General features: G+C 51.0%; 1 protein-coding gene across 1 annotated transcript in view; it reads left to right on the top strand.

The window, feature by feature from the left end:
* Positions 1 to 15,843, top strand: part of PRMT8 (protein arginine methyltransferase 8) — a 114,120-nt gene extending 98,277 nt beyond the window's left edge. Inside the window, exons 8-10 of the mRNA XM_045285865.1 lie at positions 3,078 to 3,228; positions 12,971 to 13,092; positions 14,969 to 15,843. Coding sequence (XP_045141800.1) covers positions 3,078 to 3,228; positions 12,971 to 13,092; positions 14,969 to 15,052 — 357 coding nt within the window. The 3' untranslated portion in view covers positions 15,053 to 15,843. The remainder of the gene's footprint in view (positions 1 to 3,077; positions 3,229 to 12,970; positions 13,093 to 14,968) is intronic.
* The last annotated feature ends 6,522 nt before the right edge of the window (positions 15,844 to 22,365 follow it).

The raw sequence follows: 22,365 nt of genomic DNA, 5'->3' as shown, positions 1-22,365 counted from the left end.
GAAACAAACAAACAAAGGGGACAAGAAAGAGAAAATAGGGAAAATAAAGAATCGACAAAACTAGAGGGGTGGAGAGAAAATAAAATAGTAAAAAAAAAAAACGAAGAAAGAAAAGGAAGGGGAAAGAAGAAATCAAAGAAAAGGAAGAAAGAAAAGAAGATTAAGGGAAAGGAGCCAAAAAGTAGAACTTTAGGGGAGGTAGGAACTAGAGGAGATACCTGTTGGGGGCAGGGCACTTGGTATAAGCAGGTGCCTTCTGCCAGATGCTCATGAATGAATTCCTGCTGGCCTGGGTGTATGTGGGTCAGGGCATCCGAGCTGGACGTAGTGTGTGCTGGCTTAGAGGGGAGTTGAGATCAGTGTGCTTGTTCCAGAAGGAATTCTTTGGGACTTAGGAAGGAGGTCTTACCCTCCCAGGGATGGATGGAGAGAGGTTTCCTGTCCGGGGCTGCCCATTCTGCTGGTTTGCTGAGACTGGGGTGGGGTGGGGTGGGGTGCACACAGTGTCTAGTCCATAAGGGCACAGCTCAGACCTCAGACGGAGCAGCGCTGTGCAGGAACCACTAGCCCCTGGGTGTGTGAGGGGGAGGGGATGTGCTCCTATGTTCCTGGCCGCCAGGAGGGTCAGGAAAGGAGGGTTGGATCGCAGGTTTCTGAACATTCACTACCAGTGGGCTGTCAGACCACTCTCTGAAACGAATGCCGTTTGAACACAGTTCCAAATGGCCGGCTGTCATTTGTATTCTATCTCCTCTGTTGCTGCTTTCATTCAATGTCAGCATTGAATCCATTCCTCCATCAGCCCCAGGATTATCCCTATCCACGTTCACTCCATCTCTTGGGCCTTGGTTGTGCATGGCCTGGGTAGCTTGTCTAGTACACCAGACGTCCCACTGACAGTACCTTGGAAAACCTGTTTCCAAACAAAGTCGCTTCACTATGTTTCTGGAGGGGGTGGTGGCGGCACAACTTGACCTAGAACAACCAGAGTCCCAGAAGTAAAAGAACGAGGAAGAGGGTATGGATGTGGTAGAGGGGTGTGGTGGTGGTGGTGGGGTACTTGGCAGATGTAAATGCAGAGTGAACCAGCAGTGTACTTTGGGGTAGGATGCTTGTTGCTAGAAGTGTGGCACAAATAAGGTGAGGGGGAAGGCGGCTTTGGTTAGACATGTTCTCAATTTTGTAAGTGGCAGAGCCCACCCGGGACAGACAGACCAAGACCATGAGCGGTCAGCACTCACGACTCAGAGAAATGAAGGGCAACTCAGAGGTGGGGAACGCTGCGGAAGATAAGGCCCAGGGGAGTTGGACTTACAGGCCTTCGGTGTGTTGGTGGGCTTACAGAGACAGCTAAAGGGGGCTTCATGTCTGGAAGAAGGCCCTCGTGACTGGAGCTGTCAGGGGAGGCCAAGGTCTGCCGCCTTTAGGTAGTAAGCTTCATACATGTCTGAGCAAATGCTAGATGACTGCTAATTGGGGATGCCAAAGAGAGGTTTATGTACTACATGCAAGAGAAGTTCAGCTCAAGCCCTGACCCTGTGTGCCCCACCCGTGGTTTACCTATGCCGTTGGCTCTTGCTTCCTCATCTAGGAACACAACATTTGAACAGTTGAACACAACACACACAAGCAGCCAGACTTACATTTGAAGTGGCCATCCAGTGGGTAGGCCCTCCCACATCCCCTAACCCTGCAATCGCACCTCCCAAATCCCTGGGTCTGGGAGTCTCAACTTCCCACCCAGGACAGTATAACTAAGCACCTAGTTCTTGGCAGGACCCAGAATCTGATTGGCTCCATTATTTACACTGGCTGCCACCCTGCCTGGAGGGGGCACTTCTCAAAGGCCTCAGGATACATCTGTTTTCGCTCAATGTACCTGGAGACTATATTGAAAAGCCATGGAAAGCCATGTCCCTTCATCTATTCCTGTTTCTTGTTCTGCGCTCTCAGGCCCACTGTTCTAATTACCCCCAGTATGCTCCATCACCTGGGTCCTGGGAGGAACACCTAGAGCCATTCCGGCCAGGCAGACTGGTGTCTGATGGACTCTTCCTGAGTTTTCAGGACAGAGTTCCTTGCTACACAGCCCTGATAGAGTGGTAAGTTTTTCCTTGGGTCCAACTAAAATCTGCTTCCTCCTTTCGTGGCTTCTTCCCAGGTTTGCCCTGTGCCCTTTGAGCCAACAGAAGGCAGGTTAGCATTCCTTAGCATCGTCAGGAACAGCACACTGCACACCATCTTTCAAGTACACTGGCTCCCCACGCGAGATTGATTTTAGGCCACTTCCCAGCTGAAATGGTTAGAACGAGTAGTTCTTCATGTCCTCCAGTCCCCAGCTGGAACACAACAGCCTCACTTCTTTTCTTTTATTCTCTAATGGCCCAGGTTGTTATGAATGGTCCGCTCAGCTTCCTAAGCACAGTCAGTGGCTCTGTGGGCTCACCTTCTTCCTCTTGAGCATCCTAGTGCCTGGTGCCTCTGAGTGCTGAGAACTTGAATATCAAAGGGTTGGGCAAGGAGTGGTCTGGTCCAGCAAAATCATAAGGGGGATAGCAGGGGAGTTAGGTCAAGTTTGACCTAGTTCCTGCCCCAGGGAGACTGGGGTGCCTTTGCATCCCCAACCCCCAGATCTGCTCCCAGGCGATGCTGATGCTGCTCATCTGGGACCACACTTTTGAGAACCACCAAATGAACGTGGCAGCACTGACGGGGGCCAGCCAGAGGCTCTTCGGACTTGATCTGGGGGTGCCTGGATGAATGAGTCTTCTTCTTTCCCCTCCAACCCCCAGCCCCAGCACATTCACCTTCCTAAATCTGTTCTCCTCTGGTTTTGTTTCAAATCCCTTTGCATCATTGCCTGAGCATACCCTACCCCAGAAAAGAAGGTGGAGGTAACTGGGAAGGGTTGAGGGGACTGGGGAAGTCACCCCACAAGGAATGAAATTCCCAGAGTCTGCTAGCAGTGGTCTCTCCATGAAATGAAGTGACTGGCAGAGTGGGCTTCCTTTTGAGCCCACAACCCAGACCCGGTGAAGTTGATAAGTTTCTGGCCTTCTCTCTCCCCTGGGCTGCAGGAGGTGGACATTTACACGGTGAAGACGGAAGAGCTGTCATTCACTTCGGCGTTCTGCCTGCAGATACAGCGCAATGACTATGTCCACGCCCTGGTGACCTATTTCAATATTGAATTTACCAAGTGCCACAAGAAAATGGGGTTTTCCACAGGTGAGCTGCTTGGTTGATGCCCTTGCCTTGACCCTCGGGAGGCTTGGTAGGAAGCGGCTGTGGTGGTCTTGCCTGGTGTGGTCTCCGGGGCATTAGTCAGGCACCCCTACTTGGCATCACCCAAGACCTCTGCAGTTGGGAGTAAGTGCATATCAACCCCCCACCGCCCAAGTCTTGGGTACCAGAGGAGGAGGTAGAGAGAAGCCTGGTTGCCTGGCTGGGGCTGAGTGCTTACATTGGTGAGGGAGAGGCAGGAGGTGGGACCCAAGGATAGACCTCACCCAAGACTTTTCAAACATTGTTCATGTAATGAATGTTGACGGAGCCTAACCATGTTCCAGACTTTGTACGGGTGGGCAGGGTTGGCAGGAGAGTAGGAGACTTGTGTCTCCATGACCTCAGTTGAGGGTTCATTGTGCCTTATAGTAGACTGCAAAGTGATCACGGTCTCCTCCCTCCCTCCCTCCCTCCCTCCCTCCTTCCATCCAATCCAACTGAATTCCTCAACCAGGCTCCCGCTCCCACCATCCAGCTTCCCCTCATAGTATCTTATTGCTTGCAGTAGAAAAGTAGAAGTTTCCCAACCTGACAATGGGGTTGTATTAGTCTGGGTTGACTAGAGAAACAAGTTCATAGACATTCATATGTGTATAGGAAAGAGCTTTATATTGAATAATTGTACCTTAAGAAAACATCCCCAGCCCAGTCCAGATCAAGTCCATAAGTCCTATATTAACCCATATGTCCAGTACCAGTCTGTAAATTCCTCTTTAGACTCACATGACACATGCCATGACTCCCAGTGCACGAAGATCACAGGCCAGTGGGTGGGAAGTCTTGTGGATCCAGTGGTCATGGAAGCATCTCAGCACTGGCGTGGTCTCCACGTGGCTCCTCCAGCTTCAGGGCTTTGGCTCCATCAACATAGTTCCATGGGGCATGTCGACAGGAATGTCTCACAGGGAGTGAGCATGTAGCCCACTTCCAGCGAGCTATTTATCTCCTTCGTGCCTCCAAATGAGGTCCAGCTGCGACCCAATTGACAGGCTACACTCTACCCCTCCACAAGTTGACACCAGATTATCTAACTGCCGCAAGGGTCTTCTTTGACCTGGCCCTAACCCCATTTATCACCTCCTCCTGAGCAAGTTTCTCGACTTTTTGCGAAAGCTCTCACGCCACTGAAAGCCTACCTATACTGAGCTCCTGCAGGTTCCTGCACTCAGTGTGGCTTCCGGAGTCTCTGAGCATGTCTCTGCACCCCAGTTCCTTGCCCATCCAGGCTGCTCTCTGGTGTGTGTGTGTGTGTGTGTGTGTGTGTGTGTTAGAGGTGGCTCTTCTCTATCAGAAAGCTTTTATCATCTCCCTTCCTCCTCTGTCCCGAATTCTTCACCTGGCCAACTCCAGCACAGGCTTTGTCATTCTGCTCAGGGGTTATCTGATCTCCCCTTTCCTATTGGGGCCAGGGTTAAATATGCTGCTCACAGCTCCTAACACCCTGGCGGAAGTCTACCATGACAATGTTTAAAGTGATACTTACTCACAGTAATGAAAGAGAGACAGAGAGAGAGGACAGAAGACCGTGAAAGTCCAGGAAATTTTCCTCCCCATGATCTATTCTAGTCCTACTCCTCAGAGATAAATAATATTATTAATGTGTATCTTACCAAAACATTTAAGTGGGTGCACAAGCCCATACTTTTTAAAAATAAAAATTTTGGGAATAATTATAGACTTACAACAAGTTGCCCAAATAGTACACAGGGCTTTTAAAGCCCTTCACCCCACTTCTTCCATTGGGGGTCTGTTAGTAATTATAGCACAACACGAGAACTGAGCTTTAACAATCATAAATTGGATCATGGCATACATACTTCTCTCTTATAGTTTTTCTTTATTTAACTGTATATCTTATGGAATACACACTTCCCTCTTATAGTTGTTCTTTACTGAACTATGTCTCAGAGATACTTCCATAACCTTGCAAAGGTATCTATCCACTTTCTTAAACAACTCACAAAATTCATTGTAGGACATGCTACTATTTCTTTAACGCCTATATTCTTTTTACAGCCATTCGTCTCTTCTGGATAGTGGAGTAGAGTCATACTTCATTGATCTCTGCACTCATTACTCTAAAAATCATGCTTCAGTCATGAGAGGTGTGAAGCAAATCTCTTTTAAGTGATTGGATGACCATTCACATATTTACTATTTTTTAAAAACCATTTTATTGGGTGCTCTAACAGGTCTTACAACAATCCATGCATCAGTTGTATCAGGCACATTTGTACACGGTTGCCATCATCATTTTCTAAACATTTTCTTTCTGTTTGAGCCCTTGGTATCAGTTCCTCTTACACATATTGACTTTATGTGAAATGTCCTGGGAATTGGGAGAGAGCGGCCTGTCGGTTGAGTGTGTGTGTGTCTGGGAAAGGAAGGGCGAGTTCTGCCTGAATTCAAGGCTATATTATTTACTTCCTGAAATGATTCGGCTAATGATCCCTTTTACCCATGGGCAGAGGAGATAATTAGTGTTTCTGGACCACCAAGACCAGGATCTTCTGGTCTCCACCATTTGGCTAGTATGCCTGACCAGAGAAAACTCAGACCTCTGGTTATGAGTGGCACAACCGGCAAGTTCGTTTTGTGTGTGTGTGCAGGGTGCAGGGGGGCGGGGGGTGTCAGAACAACCAGGAGGAGGGCAGGAGAGTTCATCTTGACCAAGACTGGGTAAACCTTCAGCTCACAGGAGTGAGGGAGTGAGGGGCAGTGAGGGAGCTGAGGAGGAGCCTGCTGGAGGACCATGGTTGTGACTGAACAGTAAGGAGGGACCACCGTGGGTTCAGGATGATGCTAAGTCAGAGCCTGCCCTGCTACTGGTGACGATCAAGTCAGTGGGCACAAAGAGCAGGCTGTAGAGGTTTCTGGGTCTCTGAAGCGTGGGATACAGTTTCTTGGTACAAGGTCCTTCACCGAGCCTTCCTTTCTCCAAGATGATCAGCCAAGCACATCGCCAACTGTGCCCCTTTTCTAGAGACACGCCTGGTGCTGTAATGGCAGGGAGGGCATCCCTGAAGCCTCTCTGCAAGGAAGGGCACCTCATCAAGCTCAAGTCTGCAATCAAAGAAGTCTTCTGCTGGGGAGGTAGTGAGGATTTGCCATCAGTGTTGAGGTTGATAGCCCATTGATTGGCTCGTGCCCTTCCAATGCTTTTGTCTCACTGCAGCGAAGTCCCATACAAGACCCTCTGCAAAGGACTGATGAGGGAGACGGCTCATGATTGCAAAGACCCTGGCTCTGCACTGGTGTGTGAGCCTGCTCTTCTGCCCCTTTGCACAGAGCCCCAGACATTTAGGCTCTGAAAGGATATGCTGAGGCCCCCTAGTCCTCTGCTTCCCATGACTTAGTCCCTTTCCCCCCACCCCAAACACACAAACAAACAAACAAACAAATACACTCACTGCCAGCGAGTCAATGCTGACTCATAGCGACCCACTGTGGGTTCCTGAGACTGTAATTGTTTACTGGAACAGAAAGCCCAGACTCTCTTCCCGAGGAGCTGCAGGTGGTTTTGAACTGCTGACCACGTGGATCACAGCCCAATGCATAGCCACTGCACCACTGGGGCTCTGTGAGCAGTTCTTAAATATGATGCCAAATTCATTCGGGGCGTTAGTGTCACCTGGGAAATGCACATGCTCCAGCCCTTGCTCAGACCTGAATGAGAAGTTCTGAGAGGCGGCCCAGCAACCTGTGTTGTAACGAACCCTCCGGGCCATCCCCACACATATGCAAGTCTGAGAACCACTGCTCTGAGACAAGCCTGTTCTGAACAAGATGGTTCGGGATTCGACCAGTGTTGGTTGACTCCATTTGAGGAGGCACTTCTGGCTCTTTACTGAAGCATGCCTTCTTGTCTCTTCAAGACTTGAAGCCTTTGACGGACAAAGATCTCTGGCTGCCACCTGCTCCAGAGTAGATAGAGGTCAGGGGCATGGAACGTAACTGTTTGCCAGCTCTCTCGAGGCCTCAGTGTGGGACTTTGCTGCAGTCTTGTAGCGGATTTCCTTTCTAGTTCGTGTGGGGTTGGCAGCGGGTGCTCTAAGAGGGTCCTCTACACCAGCAGTCACCAATAGCATATTTCCTTCTTCGCCTTTAAGAGCCTCAGATGCACAGAATTAGCTGAATCATAAACCTTGGTTTGTGGCATGCTGGCATCATCGGCCCATGCGCGGCTTACATGTTTATTTATTAAATTATTTAATCTATCGACTTTTACTTATTTTAATTTCTTAGTAGGTTAATATGCTTTCGGCAATAAAAATATCACTTGACTTATTCGTAGGATTCTTGACTGATACAGTCCTTTATTAGTAGGATGAGCATCTATGAGCTCACCACCCAGTGCAGTAACTAGAGCATAGACGGAGTGTAGTCATTAACTAGATAAGAGTTGGCAGAGACTCAATGGCAGTGAATTTGCTTGTTTTTTTTTTAAGATGGTAAATAGTACCAACAGATACATGTATTGTTATTTATTAGACTGTGAATATATTAGTTGAGATCAGGCAGCAAACTGTCCTTAATTGGAATGGAGATGTGCATGAGGAGTATATTATTCATTATTAGAATATTCCTAGTTAGCATGTAAATAAATGGATTCCTATGCACATAATGAGTCACTGTGAGTCCCCACCTTACTCAGCTGCTACCTGTACCTTTGCATCCATCTCCACGGGCCTCTCCATCCTTTAGAGCTCCTCTGGAGGAATAGTTCCCTACATTTTCTGTTCCTTATTCCCTTGCCGCTTTTAAACTTTTTGCCACATGTATGTGTCTGCTTCAACAGCCTCACCTGGTTTTGAACTCCATGCTTGCTGCCTCCTGCTCTGTGTTCCAGCTCAGCCCAGCCTTGGCTGACTCTGGGGCACACTCAGCTCAGAAACACAGCATGAACTGGGCTACTTGAATATGAATCCTCATATTGGCTCCGGTGTCTGCAGCTCCCAGAAACCATCCCAAATGGGCCCAGAAACCTAGGGGTCCGGGCTGTGCCAGTCAGTGGGCAGAGCTCCCCCACCTCTGCCCCTCCCTCGCCCATCTCAGTAGGGGATAGGGGCATGGCAGGGGTAGAAATGGGAGGCAGGCTGCAGGCCATCTTTTGCTTGGAGAGCTGTGCAGTGGGGCGGGGGCAGGGCAGGAGCCTGAGCAGTAGCAGGCTTGGGTTTGAGTCTTAGCTCTCCTAGGAACCAGCAAGACGCCCTTGAGCAAGGTACCTTGGGCTCATTATGGGGGAAATGAGTAGGCTGTGCTGCTGTGTCTACTTACCTGGTAGGCCCTACCCCGGTTTGATGTCTTGAGACATGGAGCCCTTTTCTAAGGTCAGAGGAGCTTTTTTTTCTATTCTGCGCAAAGCTTGTGACCATATAGTTCAAAATATATAGTCAGAAAAAAATATTGGAGCCCAGAAATAGCTCCCAGCCATGCAGAAGTGAAACGGGATCCTACAGTGCTTTCCAAAGCACTGGGGAAAACCTCCTCCCGAATGGCTCTCATTTATTCTCTCAGCTCCCTCTGCTCCCAGTCCCATCCTTGATCATAGCTTCCACTATGTTTTTAATACTTGCCCATCTTCTCACTTAAGTTATAGGATTTACCGGGGGTGGGGGTGGGGTGGGGGCTCATCTGACTTAAAACCAAACCAACACAGCTCAACCAAACCCAACCCAACCTACTCCCGTGAAGTCCTATAGGCCCGACGAGAATTGGCTCATAGGGTTTCCAAAGCTATAATCACTTTTTACAGAGCAGACTGCCTCGTCTTTCTTCCGTGGCCTTCTGTTTAGCCGCTCCTTCCTCTTGGTTACTAGTGGTCCCCGGATTTAGAACCATGCCTACCTGAATAAATGGTAGATCATAAGTGGATGGATGGATGAAAACATGCACTTGCACTTGGGACTCCTGGTCCTGCTCACTTCAAAACAGAGATCAAACGCTGGCTGTGATCTAGAGCCCAGAGACTGTGATGGGGAAGGCATAGGGGGTGCGGTGGGGGCTATAGGGGAGCTGGTCCACGGAGACAGAGTAACAACAGGAGGAAGTCTTCAGACTGGGAAAAGCTGAAGCCACTTACACAATCTTGATGGTTATAGGCTGGGCTTGAGGGAAAGATGTGTTCAGAGGCGAAGAGACTTCCAGTTGTCACCCACGGCCATTCGTTGAGGGCTCAGTGTTGTGCAGAGGACCAGCCCGGCTACTTCCCCAGGCATTTCAGACCACTGAAGCGAAGCAGGACACCTTTGCGGTCCAGTGTCATACATGATGTCATGTACCACATGATGTGGCATTAAGTTCTATGAATAACTATCTAGTGCAATGGCTTAGAAGCACCTGATATGGCCATTGAGAAATCATGCATCGTTCAGTGAAGGATACTTTTTTTGAATACAATTTTCCAAATCTTTTTCTAAATCAGTTTTGAACTTTTTAGTACAGTTCCATTCAACAATTCACACACATTTTGTTTCAAGATGTGGGTTGCAACCCCCTTAAGGTAACAGCCCTCTTCCCACTTTTCCACCCATCCTTCTTTCCGGCCTCCAGCAATTCGGAGACTGGAAGGGCGAGGCACCGATGCCCCCCCTCAGGCAGCACATGTAAACTGGAGCAGCTGCAAGCACTATAGGCTGTTTGGCCATCCTGTGCCCAAGTACATTTACCCTGTTTTCATTTTCTCAAATCTCCCCAACCCCTCCGAGGTGCTGTATTAGCATCTCCATCCTTCAATTGTGGAAAAAGAGCCCCAGGGTCAGAGCACCAGGAGGTGGCAATGTGGAATCTGGACCTAGACCTATTATTTCTAATTAAGTGTTCATTACAGGATGCCTGCCAGGAGATGTCAGCTGGGTAGAGACTGGCATGTGCAGGGAGTCCAACGATGAGTGGGCATCTGCAGCGGGCGGGGGAAGGCAACCTGACAAGCCTGTCTTTTCCCAACCTACCGTGATTACTGCATTTACATCTCTTGGCTTGGGAGTCAACCATCTGAATGTCAAATACATTTCTCCTGGGCACCTAACTGATAACGAAGATTAAGAACACGGGTGTAGACCACTAATCCACTACTAATGGACCCAGCATGAAAAAGATCAAATAAGAACATTAAAATCGCACGCAAGTAAAATTTTGCTGAAGACAGCTCAAAAGAAGTGCAGATGTCAAAACTGCAAAACAACAAATGTGTCGTGGGCTGCCAGAAGGAAGAGAAACCTGCCTCGCCGGCAGGTGAGCCAAAGGCACCTCCCAATGGCCATGCTTCGTCTCCCCTGCTTCGGGCCTGTGGTCTGGAGGGACCCTTTCCTGGAGAAGGACATTCTACTTGGCAAGGCAGACCATCAGTGAAAAGGGAGCCGGAATGACCATGGCGACCACCGTGGACGGTGATGGTTGGTGATGGTGACGGTGATGGTGACGGTGATGGTGACGGTGATGGTGGTGCAGGACTAGGCAGGGTTTTGTTCTGAAGCACAGCTAGCTGATGGCCGAGAGGCAGGCAGCACCTACCCAGGTAAATCGGACCCACAGGTGTGCAGGGGAAGTTCATAGCCTCCCGCGGCTGATGCCAGGGAAGAATACTACGTGCCTCCAGCCCAAGGCTGGCACATCTTTGGAGCCACCAGCAGAGGCGCAGTGCTGGGAGGCCAGGGAATCGGAATCTCTGGGATTCACACGGGCGTCTGATTAGGTGGCAGGAGGCTGGTGAGGGCCCTTGCCTGAATGTGTTTACGACGAGGAGAGACACCTGTCTGCGCGGGCGTGGGTGGAAGTGGGGGTGAGAATGCTGTCAGTCATGCCCTGACAACCCCTGTACGTACCCAGAGAGTCTTTGTTGATGCATTTGGATGTGTAGTTGGCAAGGGGGGTGCTGGAAGCAGGTGGGCTCTGTTAGTAGACAGCTGTGTGCCTGAGAGGCCACAAATACTGGGTAGGCTTGGGGACCCGGGGTTTGAGAGACACAGATTGTACGCTCAGGATCCTCTTCCCCTTCCAACTGCGCAGGCGGCTGTCTCTCCCCCCGACCTTGAGTTTGCATCGATTTCCCAAATGCTCTCATTTAGATAGAAACTCAATTCTCTATCCAAACCACTGACATCCGATCAAGTCAGTTCATTGCCGAGGGCAAAAGAAAAAAAGAAAAAAAAGAAGCTGTTCAAGTGTTTCCCCCATCAAAAAAAAAAAAAAAGTTTAAAAGCATCTTAAATGCCACTGGGTTCACATACCCAGAACACATTAAGTCACTATCATTGAGTCTATTCTGACTCATAAGGACCCTGGAGGGGCAGAGTGGAATTTCTCCTATAGAATTCTGAGGCTGCAAATCTTTCTGGAAGCAGAAAGCCTCATCTTTCTCTGGCTAAGTGGCTGGTGGTTTCCAACTGCTGACCCTGAAGTTCACAGCCCAACCTATAACCCATCACACCACTAGGACCCCTCGGGTCCCAGCGGGTGTGCATCTGTACTTACTGTATGAACACACTTGGACTGGGTCTCATCTCACGTGCTTATAGAATCGCATGGTCCTGCCATGAAGGCCATCGGCGAGGTCACGTACCTCTTCTGCAGGATCGTTCGGAAGCACTTGGAAGGCGCGGGTTATGTTCCCCCAGTACTTTGATCTTGAGCCCTGACCCCAAGCAGCGGCGTGTGTGCCTCCATCCTGGTGCAGGAAAGTATGGGCATGGCGAGCCAAGAGGAGCTGATGCTGAAATGGCCCCAGGGTCACTGAGCATCCAGAGAAGGCTAACGTGCCAACAAGTCTCTGCTCTATGGATTCCTGCCTGCACGCTTTCATTCGACACAGGAAGCGCTCCCAGCACCGTGGTAGGCACTGAAAGCACAGTAGTCAACCAAGCTGACGTGGCCCCCACCCTTCTGCAGATGACAGTCTTCTGGGGAATACAAGCCAGTTAAACAAACAAACAAACCCGAGGCATTTATGCTACAGCGTGTAATACCATGATGCTTGGAATACCTGGATCCAGGTGGGGTGCCCAGGAAAGGCTGCTCAAAAAGAAAGGACTTGGAAGGATGAGAGAAGGTCTGGGAAATAGGGAAGGGAAGGTGTTGCAAAGACAGATGCAGGCCCAGGAGAAAGAGGGCCTGCAAGACGCTGTCCCTAGCATTGAGCTCCAGAAGATGGCATGTGCTGAGAGGAGAGGGGTAGAGTGAACAAAACATGCAGAAGGAGTCAAGCATCACGGGGGCTTTGAATCGTGCAGGATGAATGACGGTGGGCCAGAACTGGGGCTGTGGGGTGAGAATCGCGCTCCGGGTCCTTTTCGTTCACTTTGGAGTGAGAGGAAGGGCCCCGCTGAGCCCCATGACACACTGGGCCAAGAGCTCGGGGTTCAGTTCTAAGGCGCATAGGCATGAGCCAGGGAAGCTCTGAGGGGGCGGAGAGCAAGTGCATGGGATGTCAGCCTAGTTGTAGAGATCAGCAATCCCGAGAGACCCGGAACTTGACGGGAAGGTGAAGTTGTTGAGGGTGAGTAGGGGTCGGGGTCGGGGCTTGCAACCAGGCCACAAGGACCAGGCACCTGATCCCCAGGAGTGTTAGGGGGTTCAACAAGTCCCAGGGGAAACCCAGAAACATCTCCTGTGGGGTCTGGCGTCTACCTTTCTGGAGACAGCTTCCCTCTGATTCTTCCTCCCCATCTTCCCTGTCCCCGACCCTCAGCTCCTGATGCCCCCTACACTCACTGGAAACAAACTGTCTTCTACTTGGAAGATTACCTCACCGTTCGGAGGGGGGAAGAAATCTACGGGACCATATCCATGAAGCCAAATGCCAAAAATGTGGTAAGTGTCAGGCAGCTCCTGTGTATGCCAGAGCAAAACCCATACAGCTGAATTCTGGGGGGCACCTTGGAGGGGACCCACTTGCCAAGGTTCTCGATGCCTTGTACAGAGTTTGGGGGGCGGGCAGCAGGCAGTAAGAAGCCATGCTTGGCTGTGCCTGGGCAAAGCTGAAGGACTTAGAAACTCAGGAGCTTTTCCTTGGTCCCCCTCTGGGCGCAGCTTCCGGCGCTCCGTGTGAGGGGCTGGAGCACAGAGGCTGTTGCCGGGGCTTCACCTCCTTGAGCAGGCGCAGGCGCAGGCGCAGGAAGGACCCGGATCTGGTGGCCTGGAAGTTGCTGGTCCCCATTCCTGCACTGTCCCGGAGGATTGGCGCCCTCGTGGCCCTCTGTGAGCAGCCTTGAGTGCGGTGGACACTAAAAGACCCGAGAATTTGGTTTTTGTTTTGTTTCGGCGAAGCCACAGAAAGATGCCACTATCCAGTTTGTTTTCCCAGAGATGAACTCAGAGGGGACATTTTTTCTATGACAGGAAGGATAGCAGTGAGAAATCAAAGCGCTTTCCGGGAGGATAATGACGCCCCAGCACAGGCTCCTGGGGGCTGCTGGGGTGGGGGTGGGGAGCGCCTCAGCTATAAAACATGAAGAACACAATAGCGACCTGTACCTCTGGCTGCTGGGAGGCCACCTACCCGGAGGCCTGGGCATGTCTTGGATGGTACATTAGGCGTAACGTAAGGAAATCAGACTCACACAGAAAGCAGGCAGAATTTAGTTCTCAGGGGGCCCGCGCGAGGGAAGGACAGTCCACCTCCAGGGAGGGTCACACAGGAGCGTGCACCCCAGGACAAGGTAACAACCAGCTGGCAGTAAGGCTCCTTGGTGTTATAGTGTTTACGTTGATCTGCTAGCCACAAGGTTAGCAGTTCCAAACCACCAGCCACTTCTCGGGAGAAAGATGAGGTTTTCTACTCCCATAAAGCATTAAAGTCTCAGGAACCCACAAAGGCAATTCTAGCCTGTCCTGTGGGATTGCTCTAGGAGTCAAAATCGACTCGATGCCAGCGAGTTTATTTTATTTTACTTTTTTAATGTGGGTCAAGCAACGTGAGCTCTCCAGGTTAGTGCATACTGAAGTTTTACTGGTCAGTTTAAAGGTCCACAGGAATCATTTGGCCTTGGCTACTAACCCAAAGGGTGATGGTTCAAATCCACTCATCGGTGCCAATCTACTTACATAAGATTCACCAAAACTACACAAGACAAGCCAACAAACCAAGCCCCATCTAGTCCATGGGACATGTGGAGACCCCATGTGCATCACCATTGGGTTTGCTCGGCTATTATCTTTACAGAAGGAGAGCATCACCCAATGACCGTGGACGAACCCCAAACCAAACGCCAACCAAGCCAATCCCAACCAAGGGGAAGCCCAACCAAAAAAGAACCCCCGGGCCGGAAAACCTCCCCAAGAAGAAGAAAAAGGGCCTTGAAAGTAAGAAGCCAAAAACTAACCCAAAACACCAACAACGCCCCCAACCCCCCCCCCCGGGCCCCCTGAAGGGAAGGCAAAACCGGGAATGCCAAGGGGTGGCCGTGAACGGACGTGATCGGCTTCCAGGAAGGGAGGGCTTTCCTGTAGGCAAAGGGGGCGCTGGTATCAGGGGAGACAATCCAGGCATGGTTGGGAGGGCCAAACAGAGCCTAGAGCTGTTGACGAGCTGTGTGAGAAAATAATATGACATCAGAAAGTGGGTAGCAGGACAAGTAGGGGAAATTAATGCGTGACCAGGCAGCAAACGCTGTTGCCTGCAAATTAGCCTGACACCCATGACTTCTCACACAGACCCGGGCTGTGACGCTTTGTTCTTTCTTCGCAGCGGGACCTCGATTTCACTGTAGATTTGGATTTTAAGGGACAGCTGTGCGAAACATCTGTATCTAATGACTACAAAATGCGTTAGCACACGCGGGGGAACAAAAGAGCCTCTCGCCTCGGTCTGCCGCCCTTGCACCGAGGAACACTGCAGGACTCCACACTTGAAAACTGCAGGCGTCAACTCTGCCCGGAAGACTGCTGAACTCATCAGGGCTCCCGTGAGCCCTGCTTCCAGACGGAGAACCTCCCGGCTCCCGGGCTCTGCTCGGGGAGCCCCTCGCGAAGGCTTTCTGGGCACCAGGAAAGAGCAACCCCGAGTGCTGTGGCAGGTTCCCCCAGGACGGAAAAGTACACATGTAGACCCATTGTCCTCCTTAACTGTGACTCTCTGGATCTTTCACGTGTTGCATGCTGCAGGCATCTAGGACAGATTGCTTCCACTAGAACTTGGAGACGTAGTGTTGTTGATAGCATAAGCGAGACGATCTGTCTGTGTGGTGGCGTGTGTGTGTGTGTGTGTGCGTGGGTGTGCGTGCCTATGGCATATACATTAGTTTATTTGCCCACAGCAGCTGTATATGCATGCATATACAACCCAGTGGGTAGACGTGTGTGTTCATTCAGGGGGGTGTGCGCATGTGCGTGTGCGTGCGTGTGTAGAATATATATTACTCTCAGAGGAGATTCTGTTGCTTTCGAATAGGAATTTGTTTCATGATTAGTTCCTTCCCCCTCCCCACACCTTAACAGATGTTAAGCAGGTAGGAAATGTTCTCTGTGTTCGCTCTGGTCTCCTTTTGATTAGACCGTGGCTCTGAACCCCGAGGTAGACCACGCACCCTGTGGGCGCTCAATAAATATACATGAGTGAAGCAAGGGGGCATCTGTGTGTCTGGTGCTCTGGATGGGGCAGTCTTGGGGGTGGTGACAGACAAAGATCATCCTGGGGAGCAGTCTCTGCATGCGTGCATGCAGCTACACTTGCACCCTGAAGGAAGGGACCACAGGGCTGGCTCAAGAACTTCTCCTCTGCAGACTCCTGGAGAGGTGGGGAGAGAGTCCTAGGGCTGGGGGGAGGGCACCTGAGCTAGCTGAGAATGCACCAGAAAAGGAGGCAGTGTGGAGTCCAGAGGGAGCCAAGGTCTGCCAGCAGGTGGGCATGGGAGGTGGGGATGGGAGGTGCCCTGGATGCAACCTGGAAATCCCCACTGACAGACAGGTGGTGGCTTCTGTGAGATGAGACTTGCTTGTCTCAGGAGCTCAAATGCCTCAGACCTCACCGCAGCACTCGGCCATGCCAGGTGAAGCTCATTCTCTTCCCCTGGGACGGATGCCCGGTGACCACGTCCTGACTGAGGCTAGATGGACGGCTTTCCTGACAGGATTCTGATGGACACCAACCGAATGGCCTAGACTTGAAATGTGGGATGGCTTCCCACCAGCTGAAGGGAAACAGGTAACTGAGGCCTGCAAGAGGCCCAGCACTGTCTCTGTCAGGATGGAGAGACAACGTGGCACGCCCCCAGGTGGGAAAGACACCCCCGCAGCCATGGGGGCAGAGTCTTGGTTTCCCAGTGCACCTGTAAGAGAGAGAGCCTGAGCGGATGGCTGTAAAGAACAGAAATGTATTTTCTCCCAGACTCCGTGGCTCTGCAGCATTGGTTTCTTCCACATTCCTGGGCTTGTAGAGGGTTCACACAGGGCGTCTCCCAATGTCTACACTGTTCTTTCTAGGAGCTCAGGAGTGATTAGGTTTAGGACACACCCTTTATGTCAGGCTTCAAACTACTATGAAGCAGGCTTCAAGCTATTAAGTCTGGCCGGCTTCAAGTTATTGATTGATGGACGTGTGGGAAGGGATTACGCTGCACTCGGTAAGATGACATCCACAAGTAGAGGGGTTGGGATTCCAACACATACATGGGCATGGGGGACCCTCAATTCCATAACAGACAGCAAAGAGAATTGATGGAACCTGGAAAGAGGGGGCTGCCAAGGAGACCCACGGCTTGAGTGTGCATGGTGGGAGCAGACTCGTTGGGATGGGAGCACCCTCAGAGAACAACAGAATCTACGGGCAATGACCCTGGCCCTCTGACATCTACAGTTTGCTGGATTCTCCAAAGCTGTGGGGGAATTATTACCAAAGGTATGACCCACCCATTTGCAGCTGAGCCATATTGGGACAGTGGAGCCAGGGGCCAACTGTCGGGGAATCCTCCAGCCCCACTTGAGCAGCATGCACTCTACTCCTGATTCCCCGAAACCTCAATCTTGGAGGGAAAACTCTCTTTGCACCTAAAGCAAACCCCAAACCTAGCTCGCTGCCATCGTCTGAGCTGACTCACAGCGACCCTCCTGTGGGTGTTGGAGACTGAAACTATTTGCAAGAGTAGAAAGCTCAGTTTTTGTCCCATGGAGCTGCTGATGGTTTTGAACTGCCAACCATGTGGATTGCAGCCCAACTTGTAACCACTAAAGAAAACCCAAACCCAAACTCACTGCCATCCGGTCGATGCCAACTCATAGGACAGAGTAGAGCTGCTCGTGTGAGTCTCCAAGATGGCAACTTTGTGGCAGTAGAAAGCCCCGTCTTTCCCTCTCAGAGTGGCTGGGGGATTCAAACTGCTGACCCGAAGGATCGAAGCTGAACGTGTATCTACTACACCAATAGAGAGAGCATCATTTATTGCTTTTTGCCTCTATGTAGTGGACCAGAAAAATACATAAACTTAAAAGGTGCTAGGAGAGGAAAGGAGGTTGAAGAAGGACATCCGGTGGGCACAGAGGCCTCTCTCTGAGGTCACCTGGGGAGGGGTAGCTTCATTAATAAGTGTCCATGTGATACGAGCTGGAGAGACCCTGCATTCCAGCAATTACAGTCGATGTAATCTTGGACAAGGGAGCCCACCCAACTTAGGGAGAATTCCCCCCATTGTCATCTGGGGAAAACTCTACATTGCCAGGAGCCAAGTCGAGCTGACAAGGAGGATGAGCTTTGGGGGCTCTACGTACTGGGGCTGAAAGATGAGACGTTCTACTTCTCAGAAACTCACATGGCAGTTCTGCCCTGACCCATAGGGTCGCTAGGAGCCAGCAGCAACCCGATGGTAGTGAGTAGGTGTGATACTGGGGGAGCCGGGCATGCCCCACATCCCTGGGCCCAGGCAGAGCAAAAGCCTCGCAGTCTTGTCGGCTTGTCCAGACATCAGCGGAGAAGAGGACCACTCCATGGGCCTACCGTGCACTGGGGCGTCAACCTCCGCTCCAGGGCTGCTGGCGTGACATCTGGGAGGCCCACAGGAAGAATTCCACAGCAGCCTCCTTCTTCCCGCCCCTGGGAATGTCCCGGTGGGACTAGTGATTGCTCTTTGATTCCGAGGAGAATGAGCACCCTGTGCTTCCAGCGTGTTCCGAACGGAAGTCAGCGCACCAGTAGAAGGTGAAGCCATGGCTTGACACCAGAGATGCTATAAAGATAACTTCACCTTTGAAACCTTCCTGACTCTTTATTTACCTTTTCTTTCCTTCTTCGTTTGGAGACTGTACAAAACCCATCCGTGACTCTCTTCCCTGTCACTCTTCTCCCTCCTCGGGGACTGTGTTCGTCGGGATAGACTAGAGAAACAAATTCACGGAGACTCTCATATGTGGTTAAGAAAGAGCTCTAGATACAAGAGCAACTGTACATTATGAAAACATCCCAGCCCAGTCCAGATGAAATCCATACGTCTGACCTTGGCCCATATATCCGATACCTATCTATAAAGTCCTCTTCTGACTCATGAAACACATGCAATGACACTGAATGCAGGATGATCACAGGCCAGTGGGTAGAAGGTCTTTGGATCCAGTGGTGGTGTAAGCATCTCTGCCCTGGCAGGGGCCTCCACGTGGCTTCTCCAGCTCCCAGGGTTGCATTAGGATGGGTCCACATGGCTTCTCCAGCTCCCAGGCCAAAGCACCGTGTGTCTTGTCAGTAGAGCATCTCTAAAGGAGTGAGCAGGGAGAGTGTGTGTTCTGCCTCCAAGGAGGAAATCCCAGAGTTTTCCCAGAATCCTCAGGGCGAAGCCATGCCCCCACACAGGCCTCATTGGTTATATCTTGATTGACAGGCCAGACTCCACCCCTTTATTCATAATCCTCTCAAATTGACACCAGATGATGTGACTACCATGGGGACGTTCTCCCTTCTACTTCTGGCTCACAGCTCCCCAAACCTACCTTTTTTGTGTAATGTTATTTGGACTTATTTAGACCGAAATCACTGCTGGTTCTGAGGCCCATTCCAAGCATGGCCTCTTTCTTCCACTAGACCAGAAGCTCCAAGGGGCAGGGACCAGTCTGCTTCTGCCCGGAGTTCCCCCTGCACAGAGTCGTGCTGCAGGTGGGAGGTGACAGGGCAGGTGACGGCAGCACATCCCTGACTCACATGGACTGGGTCACCAGCCACTCTAGGACCACCAGGCTCTGAGCCCTTCTTCCCGTATTTCTCGGGATATGCTGACATTTGCTCCAGACTCAGAAAAGCCACCCCAAAGAAGCTGTCTCCTCTGCACAGCTGTCATACTTAGTTCCTTTTAAGACAACTGGGACCCATGGAGACCTCCTTGTACCGCAGAGTAGAACCACTCCATGGGCTTTCAAGACGTGTCCAGGGCAGACACCGGGCCTACCTTTGAGGGGGGTCTCCAGCCACCAACCTGTCAGCAAGTAGCACTGACCGGTTTACTTCAACGAGGGTCTCCCGTCTGAGACAGAGGCCGCCATCAACCTCATGCAGAGAACCGAGGTTTCTGGCCCTCAGGCTGTGCCGCCTCTCTCTGCTGGGCACAGTGCCTGATACCGCAGCCCAGCCCATCCTGGCTCCAGACGATACGCAACAGTAGCTGCAGCAGCGGTGCCAGCCCCTCCTGTGCTCCAGGGGCTCACCTCCCCGGCGGTTTGTCCCCGACCTGGTGGCTAGTTCCAATCTGGGCTTCCGTACTGCTGGGATTTCAAGTCTCAGGTTCGAGAGACTATAAAAGCTCTGTCTTATTCTTGCAAACCCACCTTACTCCGCCACTGAGAGCCTCTGGGGGTCTTGCTCTTAAGATAGATTCTCTGTCTCGGAACACCAGCCCCGCCCTGTGGGTACCTCACAGCTGGGTCCAGCCCTACCTACAGGGTAGCCTAGTTTGTCTCAGACGTTGGGCCCATGCCCCTGGCCTGTTTTCTGTCAGGATGAGCCTGGAGGATGACTGGTCCCCTCACCACCAGCCTGAGCCACAATGGTGTGTTTGGTGATCAAAAAGTCTGTCGATAATTATTGACATCTATTGGAAGCAGACTAGGTTCCAGGCCCTGAACTAGGCACCAAGGACATGACAAGTGTTTCATCACACCCTGCACCTGTGCTCCTAGAACTCAGTGTCTGGGGATGAGTCTCAGGGAGGCCTGCTCCTGGCCAAATATTCCAACGCGAGACTCTTCCCTAACTGAGGCTTCCTAGCCCACGCTCACCCTGCCCTGTGCCACCCTGGGAGCCACACATGGATTGTAGCCCTGCTTCACACACAGCCCTGCGTGAAGGAGCCGGAAACTTGTGTTTATCTCAGCCTTCAAACCCAGGAAGCAGAATGATAATGTGCCCACGTTTCCCTAATCTATGTGAATTCCACAGGAGGGCTCAGCCTGCTGTTTTCAGAGTTGGGCAACTCTTGAGGAGGTCTTGGTCGTCGCCCGCCCCTTTGGAACACGAGGTCATTTCCTACAATTAAGCTCTAAAGACAGTTCACCCACAGTTGCTGTTCGTTGCTCTCCAACTGATTCGGGCTGGTGGTGCCCCTTGTGCTGCACAGTGGATCTGCCCCATAGGGTTTTCTCAGCTGCAATTTAAAAAAAACAAATAACCTGTTTTATTGACCTATAATTCACAGATCACACCATTTAATAGTTTAAACATATTAAAAGGGAGTTGTGCAATCATCACCACAATCAATTTTAGAACATTTTCTTCTTTCGCATGCTCCTTGTTGTTAGCTCCCCATCTCCCCCAACCGCCCTCGCCCAAGCACCAAGGAAGGATCAATACAGGTTCTGTCTCTTTGGAGTTCCCGCTGCGGGATTTCATACAAAGAAACATACAAAGAAGCAGAGCAAACCCCCCAGCACTATGAACAAAACAAAACAGAGCAAGAGCTCCGTTGAAAAGATAGATGAAAGGAACAAAAACTAGAAAAACATTAAAACGGGTCACCATGCCTTTTCCTCCACAGCACCACTGGTGGAGTTCAAAATCCCCGTGATCTTTGGATGAGCAGCGCACAAAGGGGGTGCACACCAGGGCCTTACTGATGAGTCCAGAGCTACCACTGCAGGCTCTAGCATGCTGTTCTTGTTTGTCTTGAGGCTTTCCGGGAGACTGAATGAAATGCTGCCCGATTCTGGGTCATCTTCAAGGTCATGGTAAGCTTCTTAAGCTGTGGTAGCACTTGCTGAGCCCACCTCCCAAAGCTAGCACCAGGCGCATTGGCAACTCTGTCAGACAGCATGAGATTTGGAGCCCAAACCCAATTCCAAGTCCACTGTCATAAGTCAGTCCCTAGAAGATGGAGTTGAACTGACTGACCCCTTTGAGCTTGCAAGGCTGTGAATCTGTATAGGAGCCGACTACGAGCTTTATCCCACAGAGCAGCGAGTGGCTTTGAACTGCTGCCCTTGCAGTTAGCAGCCCAATGCATAACTGATTACTCTACCTGGAGCCAAAAGACCTAGTCAAATCTCAGCAAGCCACTCCGCACGACACAGGAGACTCGGTATTTTTCATCTGCCACACAGGGGATAACTCAGAAAGAAATGAATGATCATGAATATAAAACATGCTTGCAAGCTGTAACGGCAATGAGAATTCTCCTCACAATAGCTATCTTAATCATTCTTCTGCCCTGGATTCCAATTCATGGGCAATGCAGCTGCTCACACGGTATTGGTACATGCTTGCTCTTGCTGATATGCCAGGGCCTGGGGCCTGGGGCTATTGAGGGGCCTGGGAAGCCGATGATGAGGCCAGACCCCAGATACCATGTCTGGGTTCCCTACACTCTAACCAGTGCTACAGACTCTGGCCCGGAGTTTGGAGGCAGCGATTGCTAGTGATGCACACCTGGTGTTTCCCCAGAGGCCTGAACAGCTTTGTGCCTTTCGTTCGAGAGCTCTTTAAAGGTTTCCAAAATGGCTCATGGCAACCCTCATCCTCTAGGCCAGCAGTGACTACCCAGCCTTAATAGACATGATTCCGTTCATTAGCATTAAACTATCCTTAATTAGATTCTGCAGCCCCACCTGGGGCACCCTGGGCAGGCAGCACCTTCCAGCTGTCTCCACGTCCAGTTCTAAAGCACCAGAGCGTCTTGGGGG

The sequence above is a fragment of the Echinops telfairi genome, unplaced genomic scaffold (genome assembly GCF_000313985.2).
Source record: "Echinops telfairi isolate 266 unplaced genomic scaffold, ASM31398v2 ScPeMD7_7479;HRSCAF=8517, whole genome shotgun sequence".
NCBI classification, from domain to species: Eukaryota; Metazoa; Chordata; class Mammalia; order Afrosoricida; family Tenrecidae; genus Echinops; species Echinops telfairi.
The sequence above is the reverse complement of the archived record's forward strand: the minus strand, read 5'-3'. Positions and strand labels throughout refer to the sequence as shown.